At 43.9% G+C, this 22,887-nt stretch overlaps 1 protein-coding gene across 2 annotated transcripts in view; it reads left to right on the forward strand.

Annotated features, from left to right (window-relative positions):
- LOC147711410 (cGMP-dependent protein kinase 2-like) overlaps window positions 1-22,887 on the forward strand; it is a 2,360,133-nt gene that overhangs the window by 207,255 nt on the left and 2,129,991 nt on the right. For both annotated transcript variants that reach the window (XM_086922130.1, XM_086922129.1), the window contains exon 2: window positions 16,201-16,805. In XM_086922130.1, the coding sequence (XP_086778256.1) occupies window positions 16,303-16,805 (503 nt within the window). In that variant the 5' untranslated portion in view covers window positions 16,201-16,302. The remainder of the gene's footprint in view (window positions 1-16,200; window positions 16,806-22,887) is intronic.

Below are 22,887 nucleotides of genomic sequence, written 5' to 3' on the forward strand. Positions count from 1 at the left end.
GCTGCAGCACTCATTGTGCCACCCACTAAAGTAGCACTACAAAACATGTCTCAGGCCTCCCACTGCAGCCTAGAGTGCAGTATTAAAACCTCCATTTCGAACTGGCAAGTTAAACCTTTTGCCGGACCCCAAACTTCCTTTTCAATACCTATATTTTCACACACAGCGTAGTCCCTAACATCTCTTAGAGCAGGGAGCATGTTATTTAAAAAGTAGGGCACGTGTACCTAAGTTTTGCATGTCTTGGCAGTGAAACTCCCCCCAAAGTTATCTTTCCCTGTAGCCAGGCTAGCTCCACCATAGACTAACAAAAGGTAACCTTATTACGCCTAATAAGTGATTACTTCAGTTTGGGAGCCAATAGAGGAATTTCTTTCACTCATTTGTTATAATTTAAAATCGTCTATAATAGTAATGTCAGATTTTTAATTACTATTCTGATTAAGCCAATTTCAGAAACGTTGCATTATCATGCCAACACTGAATATGCCTTTTTGCCAGTTTCCAGGTTCATTAGACCGTTAATGTCTCTACTGTGGTGTGACGTGTGTCCCTTCAAGGCATGGGACAAACAGACCTTGAGTGTGGGGAAAGGTGTTCCTTTCCTGAGCAGGCTAGCCTGAGGGGTTGTATCCTGCCCGTCCTGGACTTCAAAGGATAGCCTAAGAACTATACCCTTCCTGACTGCTAAAGATGCCTGCCAAATCAGTGGCAAATGCAGCTCAGACGTGGGGCTCGCCTGCCCTTTGTTACTGGAGATGGACTGGCGACAGCCCCAGACCCAGGGAAAGGGGAAGACCTAACCAGTACCAGTTTAAGGTTAGCCACACACATGTTAGTACTGAATACAAAACTGACTCTCTCACAACCTCTCATCAGAACACTTCTGGATCTGTGGAGATAAAGAAGGAGGACTGGCCTGCTATCTGAATCCTGAAGGAAGGTTCGACCTGCTTTCTTTGATTCAAGGATCCCAGAAGTGACTCCAAGGGCCAATTGACAGACCTCCTGTTTGAGCACAGCAACACAACACGCTTCCAGAGTCCTTTCCCAGCAAAAGCCCAGCTGACAAGTAGCAACTGGACCTGCTTGAACCCTGCTGACGTTCTCTGGTGGTTAATGTCCTAACCCCCAGGAAGCGCTGCTCTAAATCCTAGACCCCTGGCTGATGTTAGAGTGTACTCCGCTATCTTAAAAACTGAAAGAACTGGTTTCCAGGTGAAACAACTGAGATTCTGGGCTCCTCGTGTCACAAAGAACCATCCGCGGTCTCTTCATGAATGCAAGTGGACTTAACTGAGGTCAACCTAGGACCTGCACTTGACTGCTGACGTGACCTTCCCAGATACAGACCCTGGATTTCACCACCTAGGCCTCTTCTTATTGACAACAACCACCCCGTGTTTTCTGCGAATGCAAATTTTGCGATTGTTGATCAGTGCTTCATTTCGACAACAACTGTGCCACCAACTGGAGGTTCTGACTGAGACCTGAAATTTCAGCAACTCGTTGCCAATGACCCCTGCTCGGATTCCAGCGCCAATGCTGTCGGTCTGAACGTTTGTCTTTGATCTGGTCCAGTTTGTGACTAGATAACAGCAATTGGCTTTGTGTTCTTCTTGGTGCTTTTACCAAAAACCTTAAAAAGCATAACTCTGGTGCTACTTATTAGATATTTGTGTCATTTTATTTATAGTTAGTTAGGTAAACTTTATTTTAGCCATAGGCCATTACATTTGCATACAAACATACTTAAAAACATGTCATTACGTTGTTAAAGGGCAGTCCATTTTGAATGCCAATACTTGAAAAAATAAATACAATAATAGTATTTATCAATAGGTATCTATGTTACCGGCGATCTAAACCTGGTTTCTAGAGCCACAATCCCAGTCAGTTCTAAATACAATAATTACATCTATAAAATCTTCCTCAATAAGAATAATTTTATATTCAAAACATTTAAACGTTACAAATGTGGCCACAAATACTCCTAAAATCATTTAAACTTCAATTTACCACTCAATTAAATGCTATTGCTTTGGAATAATCAATTAAACATACAATTAGAAAGTTTCAGCTGATTGACAATATATATTTCAGAAATTATTCATGACAACTGGTGACCTTAAAAATGTTAGCCCCATCTTTTTGCGTATGAACATCTGCGGCCCGTGCAAGTAAGAGCAGTGAGGCCGGGTTGGGGGGGGATTTGACAGATGACCACGAGGAGAAATTAAATAAGAAATTAATTTCCCCCTGTCATTGTTGTATGTCAAAATCCCCCCACACCTACCCCCCCCCCCCACCACCCCCCGCCCTGCCGCTTCTACCTACATGGGCCATGGCTACGTATGAATCCAACTGCAAGTAGGTAACTGCTAAGTGCAAAGATTATATGAGGTGATGTGTCACTTTCCAACACTCTTAAGGCTTCCTCAAACCTGCTAAACCTCAAGTTCCTGCAGAGTCGATGAATCAATGTGTTCCTATTCATGTTGTAAACCTTGCAAAAGAAGAAATAATGTGCAATAATTTCTGTCTGGCCTAAAGTGCATAAAGTGCAGATATCCTCCTCTAAGATAGGGCTCGCCTTCCATTATGAGGTATAAGACCTAATTATTCATAGCAAAATTTTATATACAATATTTTCTCCAGATTGGGTTGATTTCGGTCTAGAAAATCTTCAAAAGCAGGGCCTGGCTTGAACCTAAGAAATTGGGTTGTTAATTGACCTGGATTTGAATTACAATAATAGACATTTTCAACATCCTCCCAATACACCAACTACAGGTGTTTCGTTTAATCAGCTTGTAATGCTTGGGCATTACATGCTTCTCGCTCTGCGTCCCGTGCTGCGGGAGTGCCCGGCCATTGAAGTGCCCCTGTCCGACGGTCAGGGGTCACCACCTAGCCGTCTCCTGGCAGGAGTATGCAGTGAGGGGTGATTGTCCGTGTAGTCCCCCAGGGCACCGACTGTGCTGGAGAGAGGGAAGGTGCTGCCAGGATCAATAAGCATTTGCAATGCAATAGGTCTCGCAATTACAAGACTTTGATCTAATGGCATTGTAAATGGCAATGCTTTTTATTTATGTTTAAAACAAAGGCATTGTCAGTTACAATGCCAATAACTAACACTCTCGCAAATGCGAGACCTATTGCATTGGAAATGCTTATTGCTTGTATGCCTTCTTGCAATGGTTTCAGGCAATCAAAGTGCTATCTGATTAGCTTAAGATGCCTTAGAGGGCAGACAGTGAAGCCCTGTGGCTACTCTCAAAAACATAGCTACGTCCTCAGTCCTACGCTGCAGCGTAGTTTACTATAGCTAGAGTTTATAAGGGGGGGGGGGGGGCAATGGATCAGGTCAGGAATGTGTTGAACAAAAGTAGGGCTCCCGTGCAAGAGGGGCTTGGACATCATCGACCATGTCTAGCTAAAGTAAAAACTCTGGAGCTGCTATTAAATGATTTGTGAGTCGAAAAAGGGGGAGAGCAATGGCTCTGCAACAGCCTGATGAGGAAGCTAAAAACGATTAATAATCGTGCCAGCCAATGCTTAAAAAGGTAGAGCACAAAAGGCTTACATATACAGGAACCACAGAAAGTGCAAAATCGTGCAAGAGCAGAGTTAATTAAGATGAGTATATATGCCCGTGCACAATGCAAAATAAAGTGCAGAATGTGATTGCCAACATGGGTAGGTAAAGGCTTTTAGATCACAAGCGTGTATGTGCAAGGACTGAAAAAGTACAACCGTGCCATAGCAGGTTTAATGGAAAGGATCTTATATGACGGAACAACAGGTAAAATAAAGTGCTATGTGCAGTTGCCAGCAAGGGCGGTTGGCGGCTTTATGTTAAGTGTAATGGTCATCCAAAATAGCACATTCCGAGCGGTAGAATAGACCGGTTGTACTAAAGTGCGAAGTCTGAAAAAGACATATTTATATAGCTGACAGTCTAGCATGAGTAGGTGGACAGATTCCCAATACTTGTAGCTGAAGAGTTTAACAATAATTGGAAGCAGAATGGAACCAGAGTGAGAGATCCATGCATGTGCTCAACAGTACAATGCTTCGCTATCTCAGATGCATTAAAAAGTTCCGACATTACTTTCTTGATCAACAGTTCCATATTGCTCATCGCTCTTTCAGGAATTCCCATTACATGCACATTGTCACATACAGAGTAACCCTCAATATTTTCAGATTTGCCTTGAATTTGTTTCACTGTCAAAATAGGCATTTCTACAGTGGATGGGGAGCCTGTGTATTGTTCTTTTGGTTTGGAAATCATCTGACTTATATCATTATTTCTATCTGAATGTTTACCATGCCCCGATTGAACATATTCACCTTGCATAGGAGTCTTCTTCTCCCCAGCTAACAATTAAACTGCAGGGTGCTACAGGCCTCCACCCGTGCCTATTATTATTCGTTATATACATAAAAGCCCTCAAGAACATCCGCCACCACAACCACATACACTTCGTCTCCCTAGCATAAATTGGTCTCTCACAATTCTAAAAATATTTAGTTAATTTGCTTTGAACCAATGTAATAAAGGACTTAAGTTCACTGTAATTTACTTGACAGTAATGTATTCTTGAGGGTGAGAACCAATCATTATTTGCTGTTTTAGCCCTCGGGTCAATAAAAAGACAAACAATCATGAATAACACTTTACATCGATAGGCACAAATATAATAAAAGCAATTTTAAAACACTGGTCATTGTAAAGCAATTCATCTCTGACAGTTCAGCAATGTTCAAGTATTTGCTTTACTATAAAAAGGGAAATTGCGTCTGGACAATGCCCGTGTATGAAAGATGTAAAGTGCCATCTTTTAGTGATAACAGAGACAGTCTTCTAGTTTACGTAGACAATTACTGTAAATTATTTTACTGTTGTTGACTCTCTCTGTATCTATATACATATATCTTCTGTGTTCAATGATGTACTCACCAATTCTCCCTTTTGTATGGGGCAGTACTGCTTCTATCGGTTTCCCCACCCCTGAACTGGCTGGGACTTGGTAATAAAATGTATTGCCCTAGAACGCATCCCTCTCAAGCACCTAGAAAACAATTGCACTTAACAAATAAATAGGAAAACTGACGCTATGATGATAGCCGAGGGATCAGAGCCAGAGGCGCAACAAGAGCCAAATTTCAGTAGGGGGGCAAATAAAGAATTTTGGGGGCTAATTCTTCAAGCAATCGGCAGAGTGGAGCTGCAGGGGCTCTAAGAAGGCGGGAAAACACAACAAAGCCTCCTTAACAAGTAGATGGTCTTTTAAAGACCTGTGAAGTGCTCAGGTGCGGCTCTGTGTGTCTGGTAAGCTGCCTCACCCGGGCTGACTCACACTACGGGGTGGGCTTTACCTTTCAGCCCAATGAGCCAGTGGCATAGCTAGAGGGGGGAGTCGGGGGGGGTGGGCAGTCCGCCCTAGGCGGCACATTTTTTGAGGCGGCCGCGCGGGCCAGCACTGGAGGCCGAAGCCCGTTGCAGCCGCGGCGGCCTCTGTGACCTGAGGACGGTGACCTGACCTGTTTCACACTAGCTTCGCCGGCCGGTAACAGTAACTGCACTGCAGTCTGCCGCTGCATGCAGTGCACACAAACGTGGGACTTAGTTTTGGCAATTTAAAGTCCGTCCCGCGTTTGCACTGTGCGGCTGTGCCTGCTGCCTGCAGTAGTTACCGTCCGCTACCTTAACTGCCTCGCCCTCGCTCACACTAGTCCTCCAGGGCCGTCAATCAGTGGTAGCGTGCGCGGCGCGGCGAGCGCAACCAATGACGGCCCTGAAGGACATTTTTGGCCAGCCCTCGCCGTAGTAGTGACGCGTTACGCGCTCACCTCACCCTACGCTCGCACCTCGTCGTGTCGAGGAGTCGGAGTCTTGGAGGGAGACCATTCCTCTTGATGCCTGCTTTACTGTCTGTCTTGCAGGCAGCCAGGCACGCACCTTGACTACAAAGCAAACAAGAAAGCAGAACCTGGGCACATAAGCAAACTGCACCTGTGGAATATAACCGGGCAAAAATTATCTCAATGCATAGCACTGGCCGCGTGGCATTCAGAGTCACGGCTCATCAACAAGTCTATAGACATGAACATGGAGCCGGGCTTAACATGGACATCAGTCTACCGGAAATATTTTGATGCTGAGAAGGCTCTTACCGAGTACTATACTACAGACTCTGAACTCACGGATGAGTCAGTGATACAGCCAATGAGACAACTTGAACAACTCTTAGCTTCTGGTAGGTACTGCACACCGTATTGCTATAGTATTTACTTATTTATGGATTCATTGTTGTGAACGCGTTTTTCAATATTTAACTGTGTCCAGTAGGAGTCTGTTTATTTAAACTGTTGATTTGAGTTTAATAAAATACACCCCCCCACTTCCCCCCCAAGGGGCGGTAATCTGAGGGATAGCCCCGGGCGCCACAAGCTCTAGCTACGCCCCTGCAATGGGCGTTGCGCACCTGATCAGAGCCACACCATGAAGGCTGATTAACATTAAAATTCAAAATTCAAGAAAGACTAGCTAGGTTTTTTACAGGGAAGACTCAATGGAGTACGTATGTCAAGGAAAACCAGTAGGTTTTTAGAAAGCCCTCACCCACCAACCTAGTTGCTGGCATGCTTCATCATCGGGCCCACCACAGTGGCACCTAGCGTGCCCCGGGTGTGCTTCGACGCCAGATTACTGCAGAGCTGGTATATTTACTGAGTGTGCAGTGTGGTGAGTGTGAAGGTGAAGATTAAAAAGCCATACAAAAATCCCAGCACCCAAGGGTAAAAAAACACTATTTTAATAAACTGGGGCTCTGTTGGCATATTAAAAGGCAGACGGACACGGTGGAGTATGGATTATGACCTCCAGTGTCCTGTGTGGTCTACATGTTTCAGCCTGGCCTTTCTTAATTTAAAACAGGCTTTCCTCAGGACCAAGTGAGTATGTGTGGAGTTGAAAAGGTTAATTTACAGTGAGTGTTTTTTGTTTTTATGTGATAACATTAAAATTCACCTGCCGGGCACAGCAGAAGTAAGCTTTCCACAGGACACATATCATAGCTGGTGGGTCCTGCAGGACTTCAGGGCCCAGCGTTACTTGCGGCGGAGGTCACCCATGTAGTGTTTCATGCTAGTGCTTAAAACCCGGCCTTGTCTCCAGCAGCGCAGGATGCATATAGGAGCCTGTGGAGGCCACAGGACTTCAGGACCCAGCGTTACTCTTGGCCTTCACTCATTTCAGAGTCAGTATCTGTGCACTCTGGAACCGGAGGCCGCCCACCCTGGGGAGGCGGGTTGTGCAGCAGCTAAGCACTAGTCTTAAAGAAACACATAAATAAACAGAGTGTGGTGTCACTGAAGTGGGCACCGCACTTTGAATTAAAGCAAAACAAGCATTTACAATGCAATGGTCTCGGCATTATTAAAGGTAGAGCTATTGGCATTGCTCATGACTTTTTTTTTTTAAATCATAAATAAATGGCATTGTCATTTACAATGCCAATAGCTTAATCGTTAAATAAATGGCATTGTCATTTACAATGCCAATAGCTTAATCGCTCGCAAATGCATGACCTATTGCATTTACACCCACACAGAGCCACACACACAAAGCCACCCACACACACATACAGAGCCACCCACACAGAGCCACCCACACAGAGCCACCCACATAGAGCCACCTACATAGAGCCACCCTCACACAGACAAAGCCACCCACACATAGAGCCACTTACAAAAAAGCTATCCACACAGAGCCACACACACCCAGCCACACACACCAGGGGCAGGAGAGCAAGCACAGCCAGGGGGCAGTAGAGCAAGCACAGCCAGGGGGCAGGGGAGCAAGCACAGCCAGGGGACATGGGATCAAGCATAGCCAGGGGGCAGAAGAGCAAGCACAGTCTGGGGGCAGGAGAGCAAGCACAGCCAGGGGGTAGGGGAGCAAGCACAGCCAGGGGGCAGGGGAGCAAGCACAGCCAGGGACAGGAGAGCAAGCACAGCCAGGGGGCAGGAGAGCAAGCACAGCCAGGGGGACAGCCTCCCAGATATTGAGGCATACTATATGTTGCATGTCACCGTTATTCATTGATATATAATCTCATCTCACCTCCACACATTGATATGTATCACAGCTCACCTTCATTCATTGATAAGTAATCTCAGGTCATCGCTGCACATTGATATGTAGAACAACTCACCTTCATTCACTGATAGGTAATACCAGTTAACCTCCACACATTGATATACAGTATAGTTCACCTTCATTTATTGATATGTAATCCCAGTCCATCTCTGTGCATTGATACGTAGGACAGCTCACCTTCATTTATTGAAATGTAATCCCAGTTCATCTCTGTACATTGATACGTAGGACAGCTCACCATCATTTATTGAAATGTAATCCCAGTTCATCTCTGTACATTGATACGTAGGACATCTGATGCGGCCAGTGGCTGCCTAATGCTTTTTTTTACAATCCCATTTCCTCCCAACTCTTGTTCGTATTGCCTGTTCCCTCCTACCCATTGTCCGTGTTGCCCACCCGCCATAAGAAAAAAATCTCCAGTGCTGACCTCTTCGTCGCGTTTTTTTTTTGTTTTTTTTTAGCTGTTAGCCATGCTGCACAGCAGCTGCGCTGCTCTACAACAAATGGCGAAAAGGCATTGGCAAAGCCGGTAATAATTGCTTAGGTGACACTTATTGGCTTTGCTAATTCTTATTTCTCTAGCTTTATCCCCTCCAATGAGCACAAGTCCCCCTGCTTTTGCCCTTCCCAGCTAATCAAGCCTCTGAAGTTTTCTTCATTGCTAGCTGGTGTTCCCAATGTCTTCCCCCTTTTTGCAGCTGCCTGTATCATCCCCATTAGTGCGCCTCTCAGCCTCCTGCGTCCGTGTAGCTGGTTTTGTACCAGTTGCTTTTCCTGTGTCCAGCTACATGCGTCACCCACTGTCCTTGTTACTCCACCTTCATCTCAGTGGTGTGGGCCATGCCCATGTTTAATTCCCCTATGTGCTGGGGACGCTTTCACTGCTGCCACCTATATTATGATGGGTGTCTGAGGTGCATTGCACTGCTGTCTGTGCTGTAACAATTCAGTGTGAAGTAAGCCTGCACCTTTACTACTTGTGCTGTACCTAGGGCAGTTCGACATGTTTATTACGTCCAGAAAATATGGACATTTAGTAATTGATGACTGGTGACGCAGTAAGTGTCTCACAGGAGACATTTTCTCCTCCAGTCAGTTCCCCTATAGGTATCTTGACTAACTTTTGAACGGACCGTAAACAAAGAATTACGTTTTCAAGTAAGATATCTGAAAGTAGATTTTACATAATTTTCGCGCAATGTAAAAATATTTCCCACAAATAAATTGCAATTTCACACACCACCTAGCTGTAACTGATATATGTGGGAAGTTTACTGGGCGTCTGCCTGCGCTGCAACTATTCAGTGTGAGGGAAGAGTGCACTGCTGCTGCTTGTCCTGGAGGTGTTTTGTGTAAGCGCACTTCTGCTGCTTGTGCTACCCTTCATCAGTATCAAATATTCAATTCTGGAGAAAGCAGCCTCCTCAGAGGTCTGTGATGAGAGGCAGGAAAACTAAGGTTTAAGAGCTTAAGGGGTAGCCGATCGACGGCCAAGTGAGTGGGATAGGCAAGAGTAGATAAAGGATTTTTTTTTTTTTTTTTACTTTAGTGTGAGTGGGATAGGCAGGAGTGGATAAAGGGTTTCTTGTTTTGACTTTAGTGTGCATGTGCGTTTCGTGTTAACGTTCTCATCTTATCGTTCTACATAAACTAGGAGATATTCGCGAGAAGGAGGGAGTGAGGCTGCACTGGCCAGTTTGGTCACAGATTCCCAATATTGAATTCGTTATCAGTTTAGTGTCAATCGATTGTGATCAAGGCTAGCGCGAGCCCCCGCCAGACTGCTTAGTGCTGTGAATGCGGATTGTGTTGAAAAGTAGGTGTTGTTTTTGCCGCTTTCAGCAGTTCTTACTTTCACTGCAGCTTTTCTTCAATTACATATTGGAGCGTGTTTAATAGCCCTCTGCAGCGTAGCCCCTCGCTGTAATGAGGGCTGTAAAATGGACGGGCGTCTCGGGCATGAAGCTCTCCTCCGACTACTCTGGTAGTTAATAATTTCTCAGCAGGGACTGATCGCGTGAAGTGGGGTCAAAGGGCACGCGCATCCCGCAGGCGGAAAAAATGACAACAGTAAAACACCCACCCACACAAAAGCTTTCAAATGGTTTTCTGGTTTACAATAACATTAGTGGAGAGAGGGGAATGAGAACAGCAGTGGACGACCTAATTAGCGAGAGGGGGGAGGGAAAAAGACACGGCGGGGAAAGAGATACGGAATTTCATCTTCTTTTCCCCCACCACGGGCTGTCGCACCCCACCTCTGGCTCGTGCCTGCAGCTCCCGGGAGCCCCCCTCGCCCCAGAGGAGGTGCGCGTCGGCTGAGGCCTTCAGTGCACACTGCACACAAGGCCTGTGCGGCGGCGGCCAGGGCGGCGGGCAGCCCCCTCCACAGCAGCAGGCCGTGAGATCAAGAGGAAGAACTGGGGAAGCGAGGAACCTGCCGGAGCCTCCCTGTGCTGTGGCGCCCACCTGAGATGAGTGCTGGGTGCCGTGGAGCAGGGGTCTGACGCTGGTGGAGCTGGGCTGCACTGTGGAGGTTGCTGGGCATTGCAGGGACTGCTGGCTGGTGAAACGTGTGCCTTGTGCATGTCTGTCGCATCAGGCGGTCGGGGAGCAATGGTGGCCGCAAAGCTCCGCAAATTTTGGATTCAGGGGCGTGTTTGGCTGTCCCCAAAAGGGGCGGGGCTTAAAAGTGGAAAGAACAGAACCAACACGCCCCCGAATCTGAAAGAGACGGAGCTTCTTTCGAAGGATGCCTCTCTCCTCCAATGGCTGGCCTCCGTTTAGGAAGCCAGCCAATGGAGGAGAGACAGAGGAGAGAGGCGGGTTAAACTGCACTACTGAAGATCATTAAATCTCCGACTTCCGGCTGGCAAGCCAGCCTTGGGTCCTCGACCTAAAAAAATGGCCCAGCTTTACTTCGCTACAGGCAGCCACTATTAAAATGAAAGCACGCATTGCGCGCTCTAACGTGATGATCATAGCCGAGGGATCAGAGCCAGAGGCGCAATTAGAGCCAGATTTCAGTAGGGGACGAATAAAAAATTTCAGGGGGGCTAATTCTTCAAGCAACCGGCAGAGTGGAGCTGCAGGGGCTCTAAGAAGGGGGGAAAATACAACAAAGCCTCCTTAACAAGTAGATGGTCTTTTAAAGACCTGTGAAGTGCTCGGGTGCAGCTATGTGTGCTGGGAAGCTGCCTCACCCTGGGCTGATACACACTAGGGGGGGGGCTTCACAATTCAGCCCAATGGGCGTTGCGCACCTGTTCAGAGCCACACCATGAAGGCTGATTAACATTCACTTGCTGGGCACAGCAGAAGTAAGCTTTCCAGTCTCCGTCAACAACAGGTTTTCTTGGAGTTATACTGCACTGGAGCAATAATGACAAACCTCAAATTTGTCAAATGCACGCAATTCTGATTTTGTGCTACGGAATAAGAAGCTGCCTTAGCACAGGACACATATCATAGCTGTGGGGCCTGCAGGACTAGAGGGCCCAGCGTTACTTACGGCGTAGGTCGCCCATGTAGTGCTTCACTCTAGGAAGGTGCTTAAAACCCGGCCTTGACTCCATCAGCGCAGGACGCATCTAGGAGCCGGTGGGGGCCACAGGACTTTAGGACCCAGCGTTACTCTCGGCCTTCACTCATATCAGAGTCAGTATCTGTGCACTTTGGAACCAGAGGCCGCCCAACCTGGGGAGGCGGGGTTTGCAGCAGCTAAGTACTAGACTTAAAGGGGGAACACCCAGTACACTGACAGTGTTACGTCGCGCTGCCATCGCATTGCGACTTTTACATCGCGGGCGGTTACATTGCATACTTTCTCAATGCATGCGACAACTGCGCGTTTACAGTTAGATCGCAAGGAATGTCACCGCCAATGCCGCCAATGCCATCAAATTCACATGGACCTCCAAATAATGCCATCGAAATAATGCCACTAGAGATTATGCTGATTATTATGTGGAATTGAACATTCAAGTGGAATTATGAAATAATGCCATAGAGATTATGCCAATTCGCCAATGCGCTCAAATTCACATGGACAAGTGGGTGCATGATGTGAACGCCAAAGCGCTCAAAGGTGGCATAATAAATTACGCTCCCAGATGTTTATGCGTCCGGATGACCACGAAATTAAGCTACTGCTCACATAATAAGCATTCACATGAACTGCGCTCCCGGGTGACCACAAAATTAAGCTACTGAAATACATTTATGGCAAGCTGCTTCACAAAGGTGACATAATAAATTGTGGATGGGTGCATGATGTGTGGGTGAGTGGATGGATGGATGCATGGGTGGAGGCATGTATGGCAAAGGTGGCGAAATTATGCTACTGAAATACATTTATGGCAAGCTGCTTCACAGCTGCTTCACAAAGGGGGCATAATAATTTGTGGATGGGTGCATGATGTGTGGGTGAGTGGATGGATGGATGCATGGGTGGAGGCATGTATGGCAAAGGTGGCATAATAAATCCCTATATATCAAGTGCTTTCTGTAACCCTCTCGAGGCTTACAGCTCTTAATGTGGTCAAGTTCAATGAAGTAGCAAACGTTGCTTTTTGCAAATGTATGGCAATTTCTTGAGAGACCTCCATAAATGACAATGATTTGCAGGTCTTTCTGTGCAGTCATTTCAGAAGTCAGTGGGGAATTCCGTGCCACCTGCATTCACTGTACCTACTGGCGCTCACTGCGCTTTCTCCCTTCAAACATCTGGTTGCGCTACTCACTCCTCTTCCAGTGAGGATCATAGTTGAAGTTTATCTCCCATGAGCCACCTTTACACACTATGCGGTGACGCAAGCCCAGGGAGAAGTGATACAAAAATGGCAAGAAGGGAAATTGCCTGTTTCATTAAATTTTGGTAAAGCTGTCTCGAGCAGACTCACCACCTCACACAACAATGCTGTAGTGCAGGTAAAGCACTATGGGGCATATTACCAACAACTAGCGATAATTTTTGTCTCTAACTTGTTTAGAGACAAAAATTATCGCCGCACATCGGCGATTTTTATCGCAGATAAACCTTGCTATTAACAAGGTTTATCGCAAATGTGATAAAAAACGGCCGAAATGCATGAATATCGCTGAAAAGTCAGCGATATTCATGCATTATCGAGCAAATGCTCTTAGCCATGTTATCCACCTCCCATTGGATAACATGGCTAAGAACTGCTCAGGGCAGGTGTTAGCTTTTGGAGATATTCCCGCTTAGCGCGAATATCTCCAAAAGTTGATAATAGGAGATAGCGATGTTAGCGACTGTTTTCAGTCTCTAACATCTTGGCACGCCCACTTTGCATCTCATTAGTGATAAATATCACTGACATGCAAAGTGGGGCCCAAGATGGTCGCTATCTCCTACTAGCTGTCGCTAACTGGTGTTAGCGACAGCTTGGTAATAGGGAGATAATTTTATCTCCGCTTTCTTGGCTTATATATTTAGCCGAGGTAGCATGCACAAAATGAGCCACTAGAAAGTGCTCCAGTTTAGGTATTGCACAAAACGGAAGAACCGGATTGTGCCCTTCAACGCGTGCACCTGCTTTATTTTGATCTGAGAGTGCTTCGTGTTGAAATGTAACTTTTTGTGGCAGGAGCATCAACACGAAGCACTTACAGATCAAAATAAAGCAGGTGCACGCGTTGAAGGGCACAACCCGACGTTTTTTTTTAAATGTTCACTTCAGATAGCTTCGGGTAAATTTAAACAGAGCCCTCATTAATAGCACAATTCCATTGGCCCTTTTGAGAAGCTGAACTAGAAACCAAAGAATGTTCCGCTGCTAATTATATTGAGGCTGGAATCAAGGAATTCAAGGGACTTATTAAATTTTACTTCATCTTTTTCGGGCCATCTAATGGTATACCTGCTTGGATGACTATGAAAGTAATCCTGTCTCACCGGACTTATATGCTGTAAGGTGTACCACTCCCTAATTTGGATATCGGTTTTAATCTCCAAAACATTATGTGATTCCAACTTAATTAAATTTTGAGGCACGTCCTGACTTTCAATTCCATATGTCATGTAACCCTTCCAGTGCACTCCCCTTGATTTAGTAAACTGGAATTATATTCTCTCTGACTGTTGAGAAGCAACCCCTAAAAGCGCAAAGCAAGTAGACTGTTTTGTTTAACATAACTAATTAGTATCACCCACACCTCCCACGCTCAAAGCTGGGACTCGTTCTAAAAATAATATTCTCTCACACATCGCTCTCAAAAATACATTGTTTCTTCCTTTGTTATGTTAAAGACCCTCTGGCCAATCTAAAATATGAGATCTTTGCTTTGTACATCCCTTGGTCTTACAGACCGAAATAAAGCAGGTGCACGCCTTGAAGGGCACAACCCGGGGATGTGTGCGCAACCCTGGTTCCGACTATTTCGTGTAGGTATTCCACAAAACGGTGGAATCTTACTGGACAAATACGCACAACAAACGACATTCAAAATATAGAGATAGACAAGTTTAAAATAAACAACAATCTCGTTGTCATATCGCGCGATGTAAAGTCTGTGATGTGACACGCTATCCAATACGAAGGCCGCATTAGCGTCGCAACAATGTGCAATCAAAACATTGCCGCTGTGATCACTGTTACGATGTAACTGCCACGCTGTAAACGCGCGCGAAAACAAGGTTTTCGATGGATTGTCATACAACCGTCTTAAAGTAATACATAAATAAACAGAGCGTAGTATCCCTGAAGCGGGCACCGCGCTTTGAATTAAAGTTAAAAAAAATGACCCAGAGTTACTTCGCTACTGGCAGCCACTATTAAAGTGAAAGCACGCATTGCGCGCTCTGTATACAAATAACGCCACCATTGTCCCGCGAGTGCTGGGGAGGGGGGCATTGTAAATAAACTAAATAGTGCTCACGCCGTGTAACGAGTTAAGTAAAAGATCCAGTTCTGATGGGTGGTCCCAACGGCGACAGCTTCCAGATGATAAGTGCAGATTTATTTAGTGAGTGTTGTGGTTCATCCTGACAAGGTCGGTGTTTATTACTTGAGTGGGCCTCTCATCTCTGTCAACTAATAACCCCATTTCTTATGGTCTCAGTTAGGCTTATTATAGCATCTGCATATTTGACAGTTAGTTTAATTTGATGGCTATTTTGTACATAGAGACTACACATTGTTTGGCAGAGCACTGAATGTAGATGCCTCAAAAATACTTGAATTATTCAGTCAGCCAGTTAATGGACACAGAGAGCATAACTTTTTCATCACAGCATGATGCTGGCACATGAACCTTTACCAATTTACTGAACGTATGAGGCTTTGGGTTAAAGCACAAAGGACGAAAAAAACAAGATTAGTCACGTTTTCTACACCCCCCTGCAAAGACTGATTGGACTTGATATGTGGCATGAATGCAACATGGATAATGGTATTCTGTAGCATAACTTCTTCGTTTGGGCATGTTTCTCAAAGCACATGTTTGTCTATTTTGAGTTTTTTCAGGGTTCTCACACCACAAATTGTCAGTTCAGCACAGGGAAGGAGGAGATGGCTAGAGACATTGGAAAACATACAAGGGAATAAGATGTAGTCAAGACGGAAACCACACAGCCAAAGATAAATGCTGCAAAAGCATAATAATATTTTTCGGATAATAGAAAATTGTCTGGGTTCTAAAGATCCTAAAATGGAATGGTTTATCACAAGTGGAAGCCACTTACAGAGCACAGTTAGAGCTGTGGACGGATCTAAGGAGTAGCGTCTAAGAGCAAATCAATGCAATTACAGCTTTCTGTGCGTTGTTATGGCAACTAAGGCAGCATTGACTACCTTCAAACTTGACATTTCCATATAGCTAGGCCATGAGTGTAACCAGGGGTGATTGAGCTGACCTCTTCAATGATTCACAGGGGGTATTGGGCTTTTTAACTGCTTCCCTTTCACACTATTTTGTTCTGCTTTGTATTCTTGTCTAGTGCTTCTAATGGACCCAAAGTGATGACACTGACAAACCTGCAATGTTTGTGTTTTATATTACTGCAGGTATAAGTGGCAAAAACATGCCGTGGCAAGAAAAATATGACTACTAGTATACCTGCTGAGTGCCCTCCAACGTCCCATTATTAGGTGGAAGAAGAATGCCCAATGCAAAGTAAGGTGCCATCTCGTGAGTTTGGGATGTTCCGACAGAACACTATGGGCAATGGAACTGTCAAAGCCCCAAGAGCAGAAGACAGCTGTCCCTCCTCCAGCTCAAGGGACAGTGCATCTGGGGCACTGAAAAAGTTGCAAGAAACTGTCCTCCTTTTGGAAGAGGAGCTGCGACGGAAGTGGGAGGAGCTGAAGGAGAAAGATGAAAGAATCAAGCAACTGGAGAAAGAGCTCCAAGCAAAGGTATCCCAGATTGAAAAGCTGCAAGATGCCATTGGTTACAATAGCAACCCTACGTCCCCAGTCACCAGCCAAGAGAACAAACTGAACAGTGTCCTCAACCAAGTGCCGAATCGATGTGGAGACCACACTCCAGAAGTTCAGAGGCGTTTGAAGGCTAAAGAAGGCGTGTCAGCAGAGCCAACGTCGAGAAAGTTTTACTGCCCTTCCACACAGAATCTCACCTTTGAGTTGGCATCCATCCGCAAAGACTCCAGGTAAGAGAAGATAAGTTATCTTTACCATATGTAGGACTACTGCACATCTGTTTCAATTCATAAATAGGTGAACATATTATAGGGTGTCTCTCTCAGTAATAGAATTAAAACACTCTAAATGAGAAGAAAGAAAATCCATACAGTTAATCAGTATTGACACAAAATAGATGTTTGGAGCACACAGGGACTACCTGGCCTTCGAGTTACTAGATTAGTTTATTGTGCTGTATTAAAGAGAACAGACACTATGATATAATGGCTGCCCACACTAGTGGATTCCCACCATCACAGTGCCTTTAAAGAATGCTCGTTTTTCCAGTGCATGAAACACAATGTTTGTCAATATTAATACAAGGTGAAATGCCGAACCTTTCTCTATCGAGCGTCCCATCTGTTTCTCTATAGAAGTACAATCACTGTCATATTACACACGATTAGACAGCTGCCAACGAGAGCCCAAGCATATGTCACATCTGCGACTATCAAAGGGCCTCAAAGACATGGATTTCTTATACTGCTTTCCTAATTAGGTAATAATTCCAGATGGAAGAGGCCTTTATAACTAAGCAAGCTTCTAATTTGTCTGAAAGTAAAGAAGGCCTGGTGTAAACGTGTAATCCAACTAGAGATTGTCTTGTTTTATTCTGTTAATGTCTAATTAGCAGAACACTTTAATAAAATGCTTTTCAGCAATTTTACTCCTATGTAGTCCTATGAATCTTGAGTTTTTTAAAAACATTTTCATGTAACCAATTTATTTTTTTCAATTTACCTTACTTTATTCGATTTTATTTTTATTTCTTTGTTTAAAATGCTTTATTGAGATAATAAAACAACGTAAAAGAACATTACAGAGGCAATAAAAGCAGGACATAATGATAAGACGCAATCTAGAGAAATACAATGCTACAAAGTGACCTTATTGAATAAAACCATACTTAGTACAAATGCATTTTTTAAGGTCTTTTTTGGAGAAAAAGAGAAAGGAAAAGGAGGAGAGAAAGAGGAAACAGAGAAGAAAAGGAAGGAAAAAGAGAAGAAAAACATATTACGTAGCATATTAAAACACAATATTTAACAAAAAGAGCTAATGTAAACTCCTAGATAAAAAAGTAGTCCAAGGTAACCAAAATACGTCCAGGGCCGGACTGAGACCAGCAACCAGCCCTGGCAGGTTGCTTCTCCACCGGCCCTGGTAACGGGAGGGGAGGGTTTTTTTTACCCACAAAGCACTGCTAACGCTTTTCTTACAGAGGGCCGATTTTGCAGCGCTGCAACAAAACCGGCACTCTGTAAGAAAAGCGGCCCCCTGCGGCCACAAAACCGGCCCCCACCCCTCCAGCCCACCGGGGAAATGCCCGGTGCCCGCAAATGCCAGTCCGGCTCTGAATACGTCTCTTTTAATCAACAAAGAAGTGGAGGTAGCAAAAGCTCTGTCCATTCTATGATGATGACAAAGAAGATTCCACCATGCATGAAAGGAAATTTTGGAAGCATCTTTTACAATTAGAAGTAATAATCTGAAAAGTAATGGCTAGGTACAAATTAACGAAATTGCCAGAATCCTTAAAATTATCAAAATCAGTGTAAAGATTACCTAGAAAAACATGCTCAACATGGTAGGGAAAGTCAGATAAAAGAATATCGTTTAACTTGGACCAAATTTTTAACCATAAATCAATAATTGGGGGACACTGAAAAAACATGGGAAAGAGGTCACCGTTTGCATGAGAGCAGGACCAGCATTTAGGAGAGTCAAGTAATTTAAATCTTTGAAGGGCACTAAGGGTAAAAAATTGTCTATTGCAAAAAAAATAAAGGGATTGTGTCGTGCTGGCAGAACGAGAGGTGGTGTGAATCTTGGACTAGAGAGTGTCCCATGTACGTACAGGGAGGTCAATGCCAAGGTCCTTCTCCCATAGAAGTTCCAAAGGAGACTTGGTCCTGGGTGATGAGGAGTGTGATAATAATTTATAGATGGTGGCTGCTTTGTATTGCATGGAAAAGTCAATAGGAGGAGGAGAAGAAGGCGGAAGGACAGAGGAAGTAATAGGTGTATGATTGGCAGGGAAATAGTAACAAGCAAGGATATCTTTTAAAATGGAGTACTGGGAAGAATAACATGTTGAAATATGATAAACAGATTGAAGATCAGAAAAAGACAAAAAGACATCATCTTTTAGCAAATGCTGGGGAGTGATAATTCCTTTATCTATCCACTCCTTCCAAAAGAGGGCGCGATTATCAATCTTAAAGTGTTTATTATACCAATGAGGTAAATCCAAAGAAAGGGAAGTGGGAGAAAAGTGAGCAGACAACGAGGTGAGAACTAAGGCTTTAGAATGAACGAGGGTAGGAAAGAACAAACGCTTTGGAGGTGAGATAACCAGAATAGCTGAAAGAAGAGGAAAAGGAGAACATTGTGCCAACTCTAAGGTGCTCCACGCCGTGTATGATGAGGTATGGTTTATGAGGTTTATGAGAGCACGACCTGACAAGAAAGCATCTGTCAAAGACTTTAATTTTTTTGTTAGGCCAGATTTTTGTCAGGCAACTGTCTCTAAAAGATGGCATCTGCGCCAATTGATAACTGAATTTCAACAAAAAGGGGCAGTGGTGTTTTCCCAGAATCCGGCTAAATTTAAAGTCATGTTTAAGGGGCAAACAACATTTTTTTTGTCTGAAGTTAAGGCCAGAGAATATCTTGAGGGTATAAAATAGAGATTGGTTGGGCAAAAATGTTATCAAAGAATTTAGTGTATTGATAGGCTCGTTTGTTGCGGTTTTATAATTCTTTTTTTGGAGAGTTTCGGAGGAGGGAGGACACGGCACTCCATACCTCACAGGGATTGATGATCCCTGGGCCTCATATGTTGGGTAGGGGGACAGGGAGGGGAGGGTGGGTTCAGAGGGTGGGAGTGGGGGTGAGGGGTTGGGTTGGGTGGGTAGGTGATGGGTGGGTGAAAAGTCAGCAGCAGAACTAAAGCATGTAGCTCTAAATGATGAATGGTGGAAAACTGTATATTTTGAGAGTGCTGCGATCCTAGAGGTTGAGGTAGTAGCAAATGATTTGGATAATGGATAGGATAATTAAACTGTGTTCATTGAATATATGTGGCCTTAATGACTATAAAAAACGACAGGTTTTGGCTAACGTTGTCCAAATATTACACATTGATATAGTTTGCCTGCAAGAGACTCATATTGCGTGGGCCATTAGGGGTTATTTGAAGAATTTAGGTTTAGAATTACCAGTATGTTCTAACCATTCAGGGGTGAAAAGAGGGGTAGCTATTTTGATAAAACGGGGAGTTGATATTTGTATCAGGGCAGCAGCTGACAATTGGGGCCGATGGGCGATTGGGGAATTTAGGATTGGGGAACAGGTATTTACCCTGTGTAATATTTACGGTCCTAATTTGGATGATGCCAAAATATTAGATTTCATTAATCTTGAAATAGCCCAATGGCCACAGCTTTTAATAATGTGTGGTGACTTTATTATAAATATTGCTGCTGGCTTTAATGTTTGATCTACGCGTGTCTATACAGGTAGAAAGAAGTTAATGTATTCTGCATTACGGGGTTTAATGATAGAACATGGGTTGTATGATGTGTGGAATGTTTTACACCCTGAGAATCCTGGTTTTACCTTTTTTTCTGCCCCCAGTCCAAATTTGCCCGTTTAGACTATTTTTTTACCGTGGCTCCTTGGTTATCCAAAGTCAACATTCTGATTCATCCTAAACTGGTATCAGATCATAATCCGGTGGTTTTAGAGTTGGCTTTGGATTCAGGGTTCCAATTAGTCCTTCGCCCTTGGACTTTTGATAGGCAGCTATTAGCTGATAAAGAGTATTTTCAATTTATGAGCAAGGTTATCAAGGAATTTGTTATAAATAAAGGGACAGCGTCACAGGAGATTGTATGGGATACATTTAAATCAATTGTTAGAGGAGAAACCCTTAGCTTCTCTAAATTCAAACGTAGGAAAGTTTTGAGGAAACATCAACAAGATTTTGAAAGGGTGACCATTGCTGAATGTAAGCTAGCTGATTCAATACGATTTGGACTGGAGCTGCCTCTAGTTCAGAAGGCTCAACAGGATCTAACTATTGCAAGATCATTGGCATATAGTAATATTGCGGAGCAGATTGCTTAAAAATTTACAAGATATAAAGAAGAAGCGTATGAATTCGGTGAAAATACCGGTAGGGTATTGGCAAAGAGGCTGAGGGAGAGAGCAGTGTACAACCATATCTCAAAAATTGTGGATATACAAGGGAATCTCCAGGATACCAATGCAGGGGTACTTGAGGTGTTCCAAGGATTCTATCAAACGTTATATAGCATTTCTGGGTCTGATACGGAGCCTGGATTGGGTGTTGGTGAAGAAAAGGAGTATTTTAATGACTTGACCACTTAGACATTGTCAGACCACTGCAAATCAACATTAACTATCCCTTTGGATTCTTCAGAGGTGGAACTAGCACTTTTTGCTCTGGCACAAGGCAAGGCTATGGGCCCTGATAGCATTCTGCTAGAATTCTATCGTACGTTTTGGAATATATTAAAGACGGAGCTAGTGGAAGTATGTCAACAGGCATATTTAGGTAGGGATCCAGATTCATGGTCAAAATCGACGATTGTAGTTTTTAAAAAGAAAGGGAAAACGGAATTAGGTTCATATAGACCTATTTCACTATTGAATACAGACAGCAAGATATATTCTAAAATTTTGGCGAATAGGATGTGTGCTCTGATTCCTGGGTTAGTTTCCATAAGGCAGCATGGGTTTATCCAGCGCAGAGATACTACTGATCACATTAAAAGTATCATCTCTATATTGGATTGGTCACAAAGTATAAAATACCCCGTTGGCGTGGCTCTGTTGAATGCCGAAAAGGCATTCGACAGGGTCTCGTGGCAGTTCTCGTGGGCGGTTTTGGTTTGGAAGGGATTTCCGATAGAATTTGTCACGGCGATACAGACTCTGTATTCTCATCCCTCAGCTGTAATTCGTATTAGCGGGGAAGTTTCTAGAGAAGTGGCGATCGCAAGGGGGACGAGACAAGGTTGTCCCTGTTCCCCCTTGCTCTTCGGCTTATATATCGACCCCTTCATAGCTACCTTAGAGAAAGATGGAATAATAAAGCCAGTACGTATAAATACTGGATCTTTTAAAGTATTTGCATACGCAGATGATATCGCTGTGATATCGAAGAGGCCTTACCTCAGATAATTGAGAAGGCGAGAATTTTCGGCAAATTTTCCGGCTATAAATTAAATGTTACCAAACTCAAATGCTTCATTCACAAACTGGCTGCCCTGAAAATATGATTTTTGAGACAGAGGCAACCTATCTCGGCATTAAGATAACACAGAAGGTAGAGGACATTATTGCTATAAATCTTGATCCTATTATATTAGCTCATCTAATAAAACTTTAGAAAGGATCAATAACTTACATCTTTCATTGTATGGTCGCAGCAACGTCTTAAAAATGTTGATCTTTCCTAAATTTTTGTATGTATTCCGATCTATTCCTTTTTTAATTCCCGCAGTTTTTTTTGCCTGAATCGAGAGAATGTGTTCAAGGTTTCTTTGGGGTTACCATCGAGCTAGAAGAGCTTTGAAATGGTGCTTTTTACCCAGAGAGAGAGGAGGTTGGGTGATACCCGATTTCCAACTTTACCATTGGATTGCTATATTGCAACATATGGGGGTGTTAATTTTGCCGGTATATCCGACACCAGATTTTGCCACCCCTTCAATATATGAGATGCTTTTAGGAACAGAAGCAAAGCAGTGTTTGAATCGTGTAATCGAGCCAAGCTATTTTAAAAAAAACGAAATTCAAGGCAGTTTTTGCAGCGTACATAATATGGAGAAAAGCAAAAAAAAATAGGCATCGGCATAGATCTGAGTATCTACACCTCTCTTCAAAATTCTTTTTTTCTTCCAGGGATTTTTTGTGACTATGTAATGACAAGATGGCAAGATTTGGGCAGCCAGCATCTAGGGGACTTATTTCAGGGGATTCATTTTGTATCATTTGATATTCTGCAAAAGACCTATAAAC

Source organism: Lissotriton vulgaris, chromosome 5, assembly GCF_964263255.1.
Source record: "Lissotriton vulgaris chromosome 5, aLisVul1.2, whole genome shotgun sequence".
Taxonomy (NCBI): Eukaryota; Metazoa; Chordata; class Amphibia; order Caudata; family Salamandridae; genus Lissotriton; species Lissotriton vulgaris.